The sequence below is a fragment of the Pelmatolapia mariae genome, linkage group LG20, assembly GCF_036321145.2.
Source record: "Pelmatolapia mariae isolate MD_Pm_ZW linkage group LG20, Pm_UMD_F_2, whole genome shotgun sequence".
Lineage (NCBI taxonomy): Eukaryota > Metazoa > Chordata > Actinopteri > Cichliformes > Cichlidae > Pelmatolapia > Pelmatolapia mariae.
Window position 1 is genome coordinate 25,989,357 of NC_086244.1, and position 17,903 is coordinate 26,007,259.

Here is a 17,903-nt window from a genome sequence, read left to right on the forward strand (position 1 = left end):
ATAGCACCTTACTGTTCCAGTGTCGCTACAACTGTTTACCTGGAAAACTCAGGTCTGGTCTGCAAGTTGCAGCGTTTAGATCGTTCATATAGGAAGGCACGATGTGTGCACGTGTGCTTAGTGTGCACATAAGGAGAAAGATCACTAAATAATTGCTGGATGTATCATTCATAGACACATGCATGTCTGTTGATATCTTTGCCTGGGCTGTCTATGTGCGTGATTCGGATGTAATGGATGTGATGCATGATGTGTGTGTGTGTGTGTGTGTGTGTGTGTGTGTGTGTGTGTGTGTGTGTACGGGTTCGTACTATCCTGGTGGGGACCAAAATCTGACTTTTACTATCCTGGTGGGGACTTTCTGCACCGTGGGGACCAAAATCCAGGTCCCCTCGGGGTTGAAAGCAATTTTCACACTCAAAATGCGGTTTTACTGTCAGGGTTACAATTAGGTTATGGTTAGGTTTAGGGTAAGGGTTAGGGTTAGGCATTCATTTTTAATGGTTAGGGTTAGGGTAAGGGGCTAGGGAAAGCATTATGTCAATGGGATGTCCCCACGAGGATAGCAAACCAGACATGTGTGTGTGTGTGTGTGTGTGTGTGTGGGTGGGTTTGTTTTTTTGTTAAATATCTGCTCAGGAGTAGTTGTAGACTGCACTCTGTTCCCTTTCTCGGCTCTCCCTGTTGAGCTTCTTGAGCTTCATGCGTCTGTTTTGGAACCAGATCTTGACCTGTCTGTCGGTCAGGTTGATACTCCGGCTGATCTCCAGGCGGCGCTCCCGAGACAGATACATGTTGAACAAGAACTCCTTTTCCAGCTCCAGCGTCTGATGCTTTGTGTAGGGACAGCGCTTCTTCCTTCCACTTTTGGCTTTTAACCAGCTTTCCGTTGTCTTTTCCGCGGACAAATCATCTATCGGAGCGAGAGAAATAGGACAGTGAGCAAACAGGCGGCCAAATCCCGACATTTTGCGCGGAGATCTTCAAGGCGTTGATCAGTACAGTAGATGCTAGGTACACGCCCACATCTTCTAAATGCACATTCAATACCGTTCAAAGAAATCCAAATTAGTAGTTTAAGAGAACAGCTTCACCTGGGTGCTTCACCTCCGCTCTTACTCGAACAAATGAACTACATCGAGCATCGCACCTTTTCTAACAACTCCTACTGCTTGCAAATTGCTTCTGTAAGATGTACAACTATAATTAGATCGAATCAAACGAGGGTGTGCAGGCACTTCCTTTGTCTATGTTGGACCTCAGACTCCCATAAAATTTTATTACCTTTGCACACCGGAGCCAGATATTTTTTTTATTTATTTATTTTTTTAGCTTCATCTTAAAACAAGAGGCGGTCTCTGCAGCATGATACCAGATTTAGGGGGGGAAAGGACAAAGAAACAACGCATCGAAGTACCAGCAGTGGGAAAAATCACACTGCTGCTCTGCACACTCACTTAATTTCTTGATTAGCTCGCAGACTCTAGGGAATAACGCCCCCCCCCTCCCTCCCCCCCACGCCACACACGTATAAACACAGGCAGATTATTTTAATAATTACCCTAATGTGAACAGTCGCTGTGTGCCCTACGTTTAATCATTACCAAAACATTTAATTCCGTAATTTAATTCTCACAAACACGCGCAAACACACAGACAAACACACCCACCCACACACACACACACACACACACACACCCACCCACACACACACACACACACTCTCTCTCTCTCTCTCTCTCTCTCTCTCTCTCTCCCCCTACAACCCTACAACATTGTCCAATTAAATTAAAAATAAAAGCATAGTGTTGATCTTCATCTATAAATAACAAGGTGAAATTCACTTTAAATAAGCTAATGAAAAATATGTAATAACTTTAAGATTCATTACGGGTGTTATACCAGTGCCACTACGACTAATACTACTAATACTAATGCTGCTGCTATTGCTATAACTACTAATACTACTACTAATAATAATGATAATAATAATAACTAGAAATACAAAAAAAACGATCAACAGATTGTGGTCTTACAGAATTAATTTACCTCTGCATATTTTGTCAAATATAACGTGTCAGCTTTCTTTCCTGAAAAAGTATTGTCCAACGTGTTCTTTTAATTTAAATGTTTTACGTACACCGTAAAATTAGTGGCCTTTCATTAGCTTACATTCTGTATATTTTTATTTTTATAATTATTATTATTATTATTATAATAATTATTATTATTATTATTATTATTATTATTATTATTATTATTATTATTATCATTATTATTATTGTTGTTATTATTATTGTTATTATATCCTCGATACGCTGACAAGACTAGAATTTGGGTCGAAAAGTTTAAAACTTTGGAGACAACAATTTAATACTGGCTCAATGCCAGTTTTGAGGTATGAAATGGTGCTGTTACTTCTTTCAATAAATAACCAGAGCTTGTATGAAAGAGAGAGCGGGGGGGGCGTGTTTATTCTAATGATAACTGCCCATCTCACGTTGTCACATTAATGGAAAGGTGTTAAATGCCACGAGCACCGTACCCCTCCTAGGCCAGGCTATCAAATCCCCATACAGACCATATGACTGATATCAAACACAACGCTACATTAAAGTTATTAATTATTGCATCTGTGCAATCCTTTTAGTAACACCGTCAACAAACCGCCTGCGTGTGCGCGTGAGCATTGTACTGACACATATGCACGTGTCTGAGTTAAAGTTGGGGGTGGGGGATGAGGTGGGGGTGGGCGTAAATTAGCATTCTACCTTTTAATTCCCCGTCCGAGATATCTGTGCAGCTGTCACTCTTGGCCTTCTCTTCCTTCCTGCTCTGACTCTCCTCTGTTTTGGAAACCTCTCTCGCTGTCTCCTTCGCTTTGCTGCGACTTATTGTCGATTCTGCTGATGGTTCAACAGATGTCGCCAAGTGGGTCAGAGAGAAACTGGAGGGGAACTGCCGACCATCCTGTGGCGGCCTCTCTCCGCTGTACACCTGGAAACATCCGCTGGAAGAGGAGGCAGTTTGCTGAGGCCGGCAGCTATTGTCCCCAAGCCGGATGTAAGTGGCTGACTCTGTTGTCTGTTTCCCCTTATTGCTGTCATCCTGGTAGAGGCAACAAAACGCCTCCTCTTTGACGCTACCCATTGGAAATGAGCAGGGTTGTAAACACTGGGCAACAGGTTGCTCGTCCCTGGAGGTTTTGGAGCCTGGGGTCCATGTGGCCAGTTGTGTTGACAGGTAGGCCTCATCCTGGAAGCCGCTGAGCGACACACCGCCCGGAGTAAGAATCTCGTCTCCCTTCGAGAGTGAAGACAGTCCAACCTTCCCACTGTTTCTCATCACTGAATATCCGTACTCTGCAGCTGAGTGGATGTACATTCCGGGGTTGCTGGAATAACTCTCACCCCTGAAGGAAGATGATCCTCCCATTAAGGAATCCATGAGGAAGTTACCGGGAGCTATGTTATTCGGACATGACATTTTTGCATTTGGCAACACAGTAATCGTTTGGTGTGTTCCACTGGTCTAAACTACGGGATTCTCCGGGAGAAAAATGACAGTAGGATGCTGACATCTTTTGGAGGGGGGTGCAAAAATATCAGTAACATAATTATGGATGCTCGGAGACATGTCATGTGAGTTTCAGACCAATAGCTGCGTGGAAGTGGCCTTGATGCTCCAGACTGATGTGACGTCAGCGCGGTCAAGTTGGGAAGAGTAAGGGGTTTTTGGTAGAGCAAGAGCGCCACCTAGTGACCATCTGGGGGTGAGACCAGCAGGCCCATACCAGGAAGAACAAAGGACGGCAGCTCTTGCTGCAGTGATTTTAAAGGCTCTTACTACGTGGCTTTTGGATGTTTTATTTCTAGTTTAGCACAAACCTTTAGATGCTTCAAAGCAAATTAACTCAGCCATGCCTCGAGTTTCTTTTCGCCTCGGAGCTTATGCTGTGGAGATGAAGCCGCCTGGATTTGATCCAAATGGTACAATTTGTGTATTTTCTTTTTGTTTGCTTCTTTTTAAAACTCCAACCGCTTTGTTGTTGTTACAGGTTTAGCGAGAAAAGCTGTAAGCGGGTAAGAAGATGTGTTGTTTTCTTAAACAAAGCCTCAGCAGGAATGAGGACATTTTTTTACGGTTGGAAATTTAAAGAAATAGTACAGATGAATGTGTGGAGCAGCCCAAAAAGTAATTGGCCAGTAATTTTTTGCTTTTTGCTTTTTTTGCCTTTTTTCTTTTGACCTGCTTAATATAAAACTGTCATCTTTTGGGAAAAGACTTTTACTGATTTTGTAGCATTACCACCATAATTTGGATTCTCTGATTATTAATTTGGATTTGTTTTTGTATTACCATTGTGCTCCAGCTGAAATGCACCAGAATTCATTAGACTAATCATAATAATAATGCCACATCTTTTTAAAGCAATTGGTCAACTTTAAGTAGACTGAAATACCCAACGAAGCAGCACTTAGCTGTTTAACGGGGTGTCGCCTTATAATGGGTTCAACTGTACGGGGAAATTGCAAATGGATGGCCTACAAGGATATTTATGTTGTGGTGTACAGAATTATATTAAGTGTCTTTTACGTATATATATAGCCTAATAAATAGGTATTTGCTTACTTGAGCACATATAGTATTTCTATAAATGTTTCAATTCCTTTGCACATATTTGGGTGTGTTATTATTAGTACTTTAACTGTTTTTTGTTTGTTGTTTTGCTTTGTTTTTTATTACCATTATTATTGTCATCATTATTTCACACGCAGAGTAGCAGTGGAAACAAGTATTTGAAAATAATTTCCTCTATTCAAAATACGAGCTTTGAAAGTGTTTACGCACAGAAAGTTTTTTTAATGTGATTTTGTTTCTTCTGTCCTCAAAGCTAATTAGATAATGTCTAAATTATAATAACAGTTATCATGTAAAAAGCATAAAAACATGGGGAAAAAAACATGCCGTTTTATTCAACAAAGTAGAATAAAACGGATATAAAACAAAGATAAATGTAGGCTGTTGTGCAACTTTCATATCACGTAATTTTAAGCCTACACTAAAAGTCAGAAGAACAACAGCGTTATATTTTATACCCACTCGATTGAAACTAAACCGTAGTTTAGCTAGACTGGTTAATGTTGTTGAATTTTCCTCGTTAACATAAAAAAAGCTGGCTAAAACGAGTTAGACCTCAGCATATTTTGTATTTCAGCAACTGTAAAACTTGGCTGCTAAAGCAGGCTATGTTTAAACGCTTTAAAATGTTTGTTAAAATGCTTTAACCACGGAGAGGGTTAGCCTGCTTGTTTACTCTGTGAGAGCAAATGCACGCGAGGCTGTGTTTCCAGTTCAGAATCATTTCCAAAGGCAAGGGCAACATATTTTGTATCACTTTGCGCTTTTGGTTATGTGTGTAATGTATATAAAATGGTTGTGCGTCAAGGTGATATAAAACCTTTTGTTTTTACACACACACACACACACACACACACACACACACACACACACACACACACACATAGTCAATGTAGGTGAAATAAATACTCAGAGTAAATGATGGTTGTCTTGTGTTTTTTTTTTCCAAACACGCGCCGTAATCATGAAGAAAAATTACACTGGTGCAAGACAAAACTCTTGGCTGTGTGGATACATTACTGTAGTGAACGTGTTCATCAAACACCACAGCATAAACAATACCCTGGTGTTTAGCAGTGAGGAGACAATATAGACAATATAGAGAATGAATAGAAATGTAGCCCATTTTCACACCTAAAAATTGTGCAACAAAGGCAGGTTTTTGCTTCATAGAAGGACACAATACCTACACGTTATATTGTCAGCTCATTTCACAAAGTCACACCACTGACAAACACGCACAAAAATGCTTTATGACACATTCCCACCTAGCCCGCAGGCTAACAGCGACTCAGCACAAAGCCTGAAACAGTCACGAGTAAAAGCAAATTATATGCGCACTAGTTAGATTTAATAACAGACGCATTTCACAAAAGACACAAAGAAACCTCACAAACCTGGCATTGCAGAAGAGTGCATACTGGAGTGATATGTCTGAAATGATAAAGTAAAATGACACAACGCCTGTTGTTATGGTAGTACCCAAAATGTGTGCTGGGGTGTCACAGATGGGACAGTAATGTGCTGTTGCAGAGCTGCCAGCAGCATGGAAAATGTGCAGTGATTTCACAAACCAGTCATGGAAATTGTGTTTGAGGCTATAATAACATAAAAAACACGAGCGTATGACTTGATTGTTTTTTTGTTGTTTTATTTTTTCCTACAACAGAATGCACATTGACCCTGCACATGATGGCAGAAGAGCTCCACTTGAAACAATCAGATTTGCGTGACTGTGATTATCATAAGCTAGAAGTGAGGGAAGCTAACTGTTGTGAACTACTTGCTGTAGAGCCCAAAGATTGCGGTAGTTAAAGCATAGCTATGTAGCAGGGTTATTATCCCCACATTTATGCTTTTCTTAAAAAGAAACTGAGGAAAACTTTCAATGGGCATTCATTCTTCTCTGCTTCCATAACAGAATGTTGTTTGTTTATACAGATCCATTTCTCCCATGGAAACGCGAGAACCACCTTATTTCCCAATAAGTGGTCCCTGAAAATTTCAGGATTTTTTCCTTTTTCTTTTTTTTCAAATTTTTTCTTTTTTGCAAGACGCCTAAAGCCAGCTTTGTCGTCTGGCTAAACATTTTGAAGAAAAAGCTGCCCCCCACCAAACACACACACGCACTTTACTGGCACTGTTTTTTGTTTTGTTTTTTACCATGGTCTTTACACTTGTCTAAATTTCAGCCAGCAACCAACACTAAATTATCGTATAAATTATTGCAAACCTGGAGGTTGTTATGATAATACCAGCAGGTATGGGTGTTGAATGCTGCGAGACAGCCTACATGGTAGCGGGTTTCCTGCACTAATCAGGAGCCACTGGGGCGACATAACTAATTTGCTCCTGGCGGCCACTTTAAAATATCTTTCCAGTTGCAAGTAGGCAGGCTGTGCTTTGTGAGCTCTTTCATGCTGTTGTCCACTCCGTGCCTAACTTCAAATTTATGGTGCCAGGATCACGCAAGCGCTTAATTAAATAGCAAAGCGATAACCACCGTCAAAGTACAGCAGGATTACATTATTACCTTTTACCGAATACCTTACACCAGATGCCATGTGCATGGGATTTAAACTTTCGATAAGTTTTACCAAAACCAATTTTGGTGACAACAATCCATAAATGGCAGCCTACAAAAGCGCTAATGTAAATGAAGGCGCTTTGCAAGCTAGTTGGTTGCAGCAATAGGGGCTCGTTTTACAGCGACGAACTGTTTTATGGCCCAATAGAACCGGTTAGGTGCTGAGATGTAAGTACAACATCGTAGTATAAAAGCATTCAATAGCCTATAATCACTTGATTAGAATTTGCAGGAGGCGGGTAACAAAATACCGCCAAGTATACTTACAAGAAAAATAAAGCAAATTTAAAGTCAGAACAGTTTATAGATGAAAACAGCAAAAAAAAAAGCAAATGGCTGCCTTAAATTTGTAACAAAATGGAAGAAAAAAATGAACCAAAAAAGGAAAATGTAACAGTTTTCCCCTGTATTTAAATTTTTTATTAACTTTTTAGTTTTTTACTGGTGTGAAATGTTTTCTTTTTTCTAAGTTTATGAGGGGAAAAGACACACACACAAACACACGCACAAGACGAAGACACCCTCTACCCGGTGTTATTTTATAATTTAGTTTTTGTGCAGAATAAATAAAAACATGATCTCATTACCAGTTTTCTGGCACAAAAATATTACTTATTATGTAGGCGAATTAAATAATTTTCCTCGTGCATAATAATGGACCCAGGTTACATCGTCTCAATTCTCTTTCCTCTGCTCTAAATGAAACAAACCGCCATGTTTTTCTTCACCGCAACACCCAAGTGCACAAGCCAGACTGGCGCATGGCAAGAGCCGCATTCCAGCACAGTGGACTGTCCTTCTGTCACACATCGCCAAAACTGATGTCTGCTACTATTACAACTAATAATACTACAGTGATGTCACCGAGGCATCTATATCAGGAAACGTTTTCAAGATCCCGTTGAGGAAACAAAACAGTTCAGAGGCCGGGAGAGTCCTGGCCCCCGTGTGGCTGAGAGACAACATCTGCAGGAGACTCTGCAGCACTCTCTGTTAGTGACGTTGGGTGTTTGAGAAACCTACAAATTACCACGTCACTGTCCCAGGGCCAAGGTTGGTGGGTGTGGCGAAGAGGGGCTGGTATAGCCTTGATCTGGTCGGCTAGCGTGCTTCGTCTTTCTTGAGTCAGAACAGCCCCCTGTCATCCCTGATGATATACTAAGACGGGCAGATTAAGTCTGATTTCACTTCATGCAGATAAAATACATGACTTTCTAAAGAGATGCACAAAAAAGCGCCGGTCATCTCTTTTACTCCCCCCACCCTTTTTCCCACTTTAAACCGTTTTTAACTTGAAGAAAAACCTTATTTCCGAATATAACCAAAATTACACCAATGGGAGGAAACACAACAACATGCAAACGGTGCTGTAATATTTCTGTTGACCAGAACAGCCCGTGCAGTCTTTTGTTAAGTCAAGAATCAAAGGGTAGACTGACTCACAAGGACCACACACCCACGCACTCACAAACCGTCATGTTTGCACTTACAGAACCTCCCATTACGACAAATACACTGGGACAGCCACACACCAGCACGTTTTCTTTTCTTAGAGAATACAAATCCAGATCTACAGTTTACACCAAAATGTTTTAAAACGCCTCATGCGTGAAAACGTATACATTTTACAAGGACAATAAAGTGTATTTACTGGACGTGCTAAAGCTGGCAAAGTTACCTGCTGTAGTTTAATGCGAGGGGTCAAAGTTGTTCTCTGTACACATTCCATTTTCTGTTCCCACTCACTCTTATTGGCCCATTCCGCCGCTGCACACATTTCCGGGCTAAAGGGGCTCCTTGATTCCACTTTATTGCATCGGGTTAAAGGTGAAGGCCTTGACATTATGGAAGTTCAAAGACTACATTTAATTATAAATTGTACTTAATGCACACGTGCAATCATCATGCGCATATGTTTAGCGAACACGCACACAAACTAAACACACATGAGCTCACATAAGCCACACACCCGCAAATATATATATAGCAGTTTAGCATAGTCTGCTCAATGCAGGGGGATATATGTTTCACAGACATGAGACAGACATAGACCGAGTTCACGTCGAAACCTCTTTGCAATGTTCTTCGGACATGTAGTCCTGCTTGTTTACTATTTACTGCGGAAGTGAACGCCATTTCCCCCGAACAGACGGTGCAATTAAGAGAAAAAAATAGGCATTTAGTGCCTGTGTCTTTATGGCAGTGTCTAGACTACAAGAGTGGCGATTCCATTTAGTGGGCACTAAAAGAGGTTATCATTGAACCCTTCTTCTCTACATTTCTAAGATCTGAGCTTTACCTCTCTTTTCTTTTTTCTAACAGTTGTGCTAAAATTCAAACATAATCCTTTTTACACCGGTGTAACCTTAAAATTGTCAAAAAGCCCTCAAGTGTAGCCCCTAGACACTATTTCTTATTTTCCCAATCGCCACCAAATCCACCGCACCAAATGCGTGTAGACTCGTGAGCTGGCAATTAACAGAGGTTTAAAGTGTGCACATGTTATGTGTTCAAGTCAGCAGCGTTAGGTTATACACACATTTATGAGCAGTTGGTATTTCCAAAAGGTTTTGACTCACGACCAAGACAAAGTAACAAATATTGCGCCTGTTACGAATAAATGCACACAGAACCACTGGTAAGGGTAGTAATTAAAAAGACAAACAGCACAAAGTCATTGTGATTTGCCTATAGGTTTTCTGTTTATTTCATAGGTATTATGTTAATGATACACAGGCCGACAATCTGCTCCTCCTCTCTGGAATCGAAAGCAGCAACGTTTTAAGCAAATAATTTAACAAGTGTTGGCGTTAAAGCTGTTAGAGTTGAATGGGCACTGTACTGAAAAAATAGCAGCAGGGATAGCGGAAAGGAAATTCAACATACGGTTATTTACAGTCATGATAGCACATTGCATAGGCTACTCTGTACAGGGGGATATACTTTTTTTCACAGATTGGACGTCACAGTTCTCAATGGCGAAATATGCAGCTTAATTAAAGATTTCCTATAATTTGTTCGTACTCCGGTAAAGAAATAATTAGATGGGGATAAGCTATATACAAAGACCAGAGCTGGAGATAAGAGCTAAAAGTTGTCTGCGCAATAAAGGATTCAAAATGCTTGTTATATTTCATATTGTTTTTAACAAATATTTGAACAATAGAATAAACACAATGAAGAATCATGATAAATAGAGGGACATATTCAAGAACAGCATATAAATGATTATTCTAATCGTGTAGGCCTTTTCTGGGGACCAGCTAGAAATTCAACGCCGCCCGTAGGGCTATAAGAAAATGGCGATTTTTATCCCATGCAGGCCTATTTCTGCCACTGTCCACTTTAGCATTGCACTGTTGGTGATGTGGGCTGCCTTAGAAAATGGGTATGCCCACAGTGACAACTCAGTGAGATAAGAGGGGGCCTAAATGCCACCGTCCCAGACTGTGACACTCTCTGCTCCTGCTCACAATAGGGGATTTCCAGAGAAGTACTGGAGGCGATCTCTGCTCAGCTTCTTCTCTTTCATTCTTCTATTCTGAAACCAAATTTTAACCTGGCGGTCGGTGAGGTTTAACATTCGGGAAAGTTGAAGCCTTTTCTCTTTGTTGATGTAAACGTTAAAGAAGAATTCCCGCTCCAGCTCTCGAATCTGAAACTTGGAATATGGACACCGCTTCTTCCTTGTTCGAGGAGCGCCTGGAGAAGAAATAAAAGTGAAAAATAAAATTCAAAATAAAGTCGAGCTGTCACGGAAAATTATCAGCGGTGTTACATTAATTAACAGCAACAGCAATGCGTTTTTAAAGGGGGTCACAGGAAGCTTAAGTGCTGAAGAGGCGACAGACTTGCCAGATGCTAAGAATTCAGTTTCAGTGGCATTAGTACTGATAAAATTTCAGTCAGCATTCATCTAGTGAACTGGCTGAAGCTATCAGATAAACCAACCATAAAGAGTGTTAAATATCCGAATCGCTTGGAGTAAATAATATCAACTTACAGCCTTTAAGTACGTGTTTATCTGTTATAAATATACAACAACAAAAGTATTTCACCGCATTATGTGCGCCACATTCCCCTGGAGCTAAACTAACAATTTACACAATCTTTTGGCAGTGGGTTTAAATGCACTGCCCTTGCCTGCAATGCTATACCAAGACCTCTGTGGCCCTGTAACGTCTTATCAAACAGGTGACCAGGGAAATGTGTGTGTTTTTTATTGTTTTTTATGTGTGTGTGAAAGAGGGCTAAACACGGGTCTCAGCTTGTGTTTGTTCCCTAGCTGAGCTAAAACAATGCACGTGAGGCTAAATATGTTTTGAACACAAGCACCAAATCTCTAAAAATTTCCTTTTAAAAACAAAATCCATTTTTAGATTTTTTTATTTTATTTTTTTAGATGAAGTTAGTCATTAATAGAAATGACAGGCGACCTCATGCAAATCATTAGGAGAAAAGAAGCCTAATGTGCGGAAGGAAACATGCACATTAATGAATTTAAGCTTTTTCCAGCGGATTGTGGGGAAGTGGAATAATGTGCAACCTATGCAATCTCCACATACAAGGGAAAACACGATTAAGTGTGCTCGTAAATGAAGGAAACGCTTCTAATCTATCATCAGATAGATAGATAGATAGATAGATAGATAGATAGATAGATAGATAGATAGATAGATAGATAGATAGATAGATAGATAGATAGATCGCACGCATTTAACCGTAAAGTGTGTAATACTCTTCGCAGCATGTCTTTTGCGAGCAAACCCTGTACTAAAAGAAAATTCACAAGACGCCAAAAGCAATGTTCTGCCCAATTGGTTTTTACTCTCGACAGCCCAACGAGAAAATCCCTTAAAATGCCCAACGCAAGTTCATGATCAAAGTTAACATTTGTCACAATAGCTCTCTCTTAAAAATTTCACAGACTCTCACCATAGAGGCGTCTGTGTATAACATCCCCTTTTTTTCAAAGCGCTTTCCCATCGTAAAAATTCTTCTCGTTGCAAGAAAGAGCTTTGTAGGGTTATAATAAAATCGTTTGAATGCTTATAAAACTCCACATAAAATCTGACCGACAAAACACCGGGCTAGTCCCCTTAACCTTCCCCCATTTTACAGCTCGGTATACCTACTCGAGTGGCTGCTCTTGCTGGCGTTGCCGTCCTTGGTTGTTGCAGAGGAAGACGTACATGAGCCTGAATTTGTATGTTCCTCCTCATCTTCTGGGTCTTTTTCCTGCTCCGCGGCTCCGGGTACAGACGCTGTGGGCTGCTGTTGCTGTTGCTGCTGCTGTTGGGAGTCGCTTTCCAGCTTCCCCCCTTCGCCCTTTTGTAAACAACTGTCTGACTGATTGTCCGTGCTGCTGCAGTACGCCGTCTCAAAAAAGCGATCGAAACCTTGCGGGAGGACATTGTTTTTCCCCACGCCGGAATAAAAACCTGTGGAAGGGTGATTGGAGCCCGGATGGGTGTGATGGTGATGGTGGTGGCTGTACACACTCTCGTTCTTCATAAGCATTTCTGTCATGGTGGATGGTGGAAGACAGTCTCTATGCACCAGATCCTCTCCCGAGTAGCACGACGCATAGTTGCTTCTGTGGTGCCATTTACTAGCAGGGTCCAAGCCGTATGAAACTTCCCGTACCGGCTGCACTTGAGACAGATTTGTGGAATAGGGGTAGCTGATTTGTCTGGAAGGGGCCTGTGGAAGAAACGAGGAGACGGCAGAAAACTCGGGGACGTAGTAGGTGCAGCTGGGGAGGTAGATATTGGACGCACAGCCCGTCCTGTCCCCAAACTCGGATGTCCGGTCTTTGCGCGTCTGGGAGCAGAAGTTGCCCAGATTCACCGAGTTAAACATCTTTCTCTCTCTCTCGTGCTCCGTACTATAGATAGATGTTTTGGATAGGAGCTGCAGCAGAAGGGAAAAATTTGGGAAGGCGAGATGACGCGCAATCCGTCTAAGTCGCCCCGCAGACACGTGATCGAAAGTAGATATTGTCATATATCAATTTGGAAGAGTTGGATGTGTAGGAGTGGTTGGCTTTAGGTAAGATCGAGGAGGTTCAAACGAATAATTTCCAAACACCACGGGACCACTAAGAAAACCAGTAACAGATTCCTGTTTGTTGGCTTATGACAATTAGAAAGATATGTGCTGTGCATGTTTATGTTTATGGGCTGCTGGTAGGCTAGCTAAACAGCTACAGCTCCTTAAAAAGGCATAGCACAAACTGCAGAGTCCACTCAATGGCATACTTTTCATAGTGTTATGGCGTTTTACAGGTAAGATTATTACAATTAATATTATCATTGCAATAATTACGCTCACTCTCACGAGTGAGTACTACTGGATTAATAGCAATGTAAAAGTGTTGACCAATGAATTGCAAATTATGAATACTGATCTTGCACACAACACAAAAGAAAGGAGGATAGTGATTAGCAATCACAGAGAATATAGCCCATATAAAGCATAAGCCCGTTAAAAAGCAGCCCCATGAGCTCAGTCAGCGCTTCAGTATTTATAAAAAGTTGCACAAATCACAGCAAATGACTCGTCTTTTTACGCTTTTTAAGAAGATTATGAGCTATTATTTATTTTTGATGCATTTCCACTCGTAAGTGCTTATCCGAGTTCGCTGCACATAAAATCGTGATTAATAAACAGATGTGTGAATCATTCATGGTTATGTTTTTAAAATTATGCAGCAGCCTATTGCATTACTTTGCCGTTCGGTTATTTAAGGTTCATCAAATGAAAAACGGGGAAGGAAACCGTAATTACACTGCAAGGTGAAGCATGTTGGTTGAGCAAGTTATTCGGTCCACACTAATTATTCCATTTGACTCTGGATAGTGACAGAGTTCATAGAAGACAATCAGACAATTCAAGACCTTGATCCTGGAATCCCTGCAGGACCATGGGCCATGCATCTAACCCAGACCAAAAATGTGCCCCAATATATATAAAAACACACACACACACACACACACACACACACACACACACACACACACACACACACACACACACACACACACACAAATAATTAGTACCTCAAATGACTGGCTTTAGTATTACTCCAGTTTGGAGTGGTTATTGGCAGCACTCCTCAGAATATTCAATGTGTTGAATAGCTTACACTTTCAAAATGTTCTGATTTATAAGTTTGGAAAAGGTGTGGTTGGACTTTATTGGCATGAAAATCCTTCTATAAGTATCTATAAGATGCAGAGCAGAGCAAGTATTAGTCTTTTCACTAATGCGCTGCGCTACTTAAAGGCCTATTGACCGAGTAGTAGGAGTGCATCCGACGTTTCCCTCTAAAATTAAATAAGTCCCAGCTGATGGTCCAAGCTGCTCTGATTATTTTATTTTCACCAGGATGTCGACATTCATCTGTGCGTGACAGACAGGGACGTGTTCCTCGAACTTTAAAAAAATTCCAATAAAATGAATTGTTTGGAGAAAAGATGCGCCTGCGTGTGATTTCCTGCGTCATTGTAAACTTTTAATTGTACTGTTGAGGGCCATCTCAGAATCTTTATAGACTAACTGATACTATCTCAAGGTGAAATTAATATGATGGCCCATTGTTTATGATTATAGGCTGCTTCCTAAACGCTGCAATAGACTCTCAAATTATTACCCAATTTTCCAATAACACAATATCGTTCTGTTGCAGTATCTTAGGGGACACCTGTGTTGCTATACATATATAATTTCAAAGAAAGTTAGTGACTTCGGTGATTCCCGACAGCAATGGGAAGAAGAAGCAACATCATCCGACCCCAAGCATTGGAAGTGAGATTCCACTGCAGGCGAATTTGTGAAAACGTGGCAATGGCATTAGCTTGTTTACTACCCCTACAGACAAAAGGTTGCCTCACATGATGCATCCTGAATCCAAGTACAAAGAAAGCAGACAGCTGTCCAGACACAGCACTTGAATTTGACCACTAAAATCCTCTCTACGTCCACCATAAAACTGCGAATGGCTGTAGTAACGCTAAATCCCTTTGTTCCATAGAAAACCATAAACGCTGAGAATGAGAGGAATCTGCATTTCAGGAAGTGGATATTGTGCAACCTTTCTACAAAGAGGCAGTGAGATTAATTTTAGTTTGATTTTTTATTTATGTTTGTTTTTTTGTTTTTGTTTTTACTTCGAGCCGGCAAACGCACTTAAGAAATATTTAAGAAATCTGGTCTTTTGTTCCACGAATATCGGAATAAAAGTTTCAAATCTGGCGTTTGGGACGTTTGCGAGGCAAAATATCTAATCAAAATTACTCAGAATAAAATATACTGAGATAAGCAAAAAGAAATAGACAATAAGAATTTATTTGTGATGCGTGAAGCCCGGCTACTGTATTTTTTTGTTTTTTTCATTAACAATCACAGCTCTGGAAATATTTGTGTAAACACACTGGCCCTGTGGCCTATATGGACACATGTTTGACACATGCTGCTCCATTACTGTTGTGCTGCTGTGCAACAACAATAATAATTCGCGCATCAAAATGTCATTGCCAATATTAACACTATGAAATATACAGTGCACTGTGTGATTAAAAATAATAATAAAAATAAACCCAAGACTTGCATTTGAAGTTGAATTTCTAAAACCCGAAAAGCCGCCATACTAATTGGCCTTGGCTGTAATAAGGGTTCTGAATTATGACATTTAAAATGCATCCTTATGTGAGCATCGCTCTGATCATAATATCATCCAAGAAATAAAGAATAAATAATAATTTAAAAAAAAACAATAAATAAATACTCCAAACTTTCCTTTCAGCGGGCAATAACAGAATCGAGGCAGACAGTCCAAAACAATACTGTCAATTCATTTCCTCATCATAATCATTTCAATGATGCGTAATAGCTCGGCATAAATAAGTAATGCGAGGGTATGAATAAGCGATGCACTAATAAAATTTAAAGGTTAAAGCTGCTGATCACGACAACAGAAACACAGAAAGGCTTCTCTGGACTCAAGAAGTATTTCTACATTTAAACAAATGGAAAATAGCACTCCTGGTTGCATTTAAGTTGCGGTAATTGTCATAATATGGAAAAATATGACCAGCCAGCGTCCATCACTTGGCAATATCCGCTTCATGAGGGTTCAAACAGTAACTGCTTTCACCTTGGTGCGCAAGGAACAAAAGTGAAAGAATAGGATTTACCATGTGTTTATTTCACTGGATGTGGGAGCCGGAGCAGAAATTCCGCTAGCAGTAGGACCCAGGAAAGTTTGATAAGGCTGCACCAAATGAGCAGGCAAAGCGTATGCAGAGTTTTAAAGCAAAATGGCCTGTATCCCAGATATGTCTCCTTATAATTCTAATTAAAAATAACTCAGACAATGAAAACATTTTAAGTGCACGTTCCAGTAGTCTTCAGACATAATGTTCAGTTTGGTGCTTTACTAATACTCCCTTAAATATCACTGTCAAAGCACTGTTATAGCTGTGTCTGAGGAATTTAAGCTATGTGTTGCTACCTAGCACCAAAATTACAACTGTTAGCCTAGGCGTCACCTTTTTGTAAAAAAAGAAAGAAAGAAAGAAAGAAAGAAAGAAAGAAAGAAAGAAAGAAAGGGGTTGCGCCAAAGTGTCGATAAAGCCATTGCCAAAAGATGCAAGTTTCACCACAGACACAGAGCTACACACACACACACACACACACACACACACACACAAATACACAATGGGTGCAGTTTACCAGGACACTGCTCTACAGTTAGCTGAAGTCAAGGCTAAATGTGGGAAGCCTGCGTAATCATATTACTGTCCCCTCATGGCCTAGATAAGTTTAATTGGATGTAAGCCGGGCAGTTAAACTTCCCTGTATGAGCTGTGAAGAGTTCCAGGCAACACTAAAGAGGCTTGTTTTTCTTGTCTCTCTCTCTCACTCTTTTTTCTTTTTTCTTTTTTTTAACTAAGATCTCCGTGAGTGCACCTAGTGTAAAGCGTTTGTGGTGACAACAATAGCTGACAAGATAAGGCTGTGTGTTGCTGTTACATTTAGAGCAATCTCCAGAGTGTATTTCACTTTCAACCACAAGGACATAAAGCTTTCACAACAATGTGTTAACGCTCTTTTTTTATTAGAAGTATTAAATGATTGCACATCACAAGAAATCGCTCAGTATAGTGACTACTGGATTCAGCTCCCATGTGTTATTTCGACGCCCTAAAAAGCACAGAGAGAGAGAAAGAGAGAGAGAGACCTGGAAACCATTTAAGCAGAGGAACAGTGAATCGTGTCTATCTGAACAAATTCTAGAGGAACTAAAAGTGAGCTTCTATTTGTGTTTTGCTAGAGGGACCCTCGGCTTCACGGTTAATACTATTCTACAAAAGTCAGAATAAAGAGCATTTTATTTGAAGAGCCTACTTGAGGCTATGGTCTGTCACATGCTGATATATTTAAAAAGATATTTTTAGGCTCGGCGTGCACTGGAATCTTCTATTTACTAGAGTTAATCTTCTAAAATACCTAAATTACCTTTTTTAAAATCACATCATATAATAAGAAGGGGAATTTACAAAATCAAAAAATGAATAAATACGTTTTCTTTCTTTTTTTTTCTTCTTTTTTTTTTTACCACGGTTACAACATTACGCATTGGACGGACCCAAGCATGACGCATGTGTTTATT

General features: G+C 40.3%; 2 protein-coding genes across 2 annotated transcripts; both read right to left on the reverse strand.

Annotated features, from left to right (window-relative positions):
- Window positions 1-635: 635 nt before the first annotated feature.
- On the reverse strand, window positions 636-3,486 carry hoxc10a (homeobox C10a). Its single transcript, XM_063464396.1, has 3 exons — window positions 2,811-3,486; window positions 1,347-1,358; window positions 636-913 (listed from the first exon to the last, which is right to left on the reverse strand). Exons 1-3 carry the CDS (start codon window positions 3,484-3,486, stop codon window positions 636-638), a joined length of 966 nt encoding a protein of 321 aa, XP_063320466.1.
- A 7,211-nt stretch (window positions 3,487-10,697) lies between these two features.
- Window positions 10,698-13,234, reverse strand: hoxc11a (homeobox C11a). The gene is made up of 2 exons (XM_063464439.1): window positions 12,364-13,234; window positions 10,698-10,930 (listed from the first exon to the last, which is right to left on the reverse strand). Exons 1-2 carry the CDS (start codon window positions 13,232-13,234, stop codon window positions 10,698-10,700), a joined length of 1,104 nt encoding a protein of 367 aa, XP_063320509.1.
- Window positions 13,235-17,903: the final 4,669 nt, after the last annotated feature.

Coding starts and splice junctions, on each gene's coding strand:
- hoxc10a (XM_063464396.1), bottom strand. CDS start 3,486: ATGTCATGTCCGAATAACATAGCTCCCGGTAACTTCCTCATGGATTCC.
- hoxc11a (XM_063464439.1), bottom strand. CDS start 13,234: ATGACAATATCTACTTTCGATCACGTGTCTGCGGGGCGACTTAGACGG. Junction 10,931..12,363: donor CAGCAAGAGCAGCCACTCGA/GTAGGTATACCG, acceptor TTTCTTCTCCAG/GCGCTCCTCGAACAAGGAAG.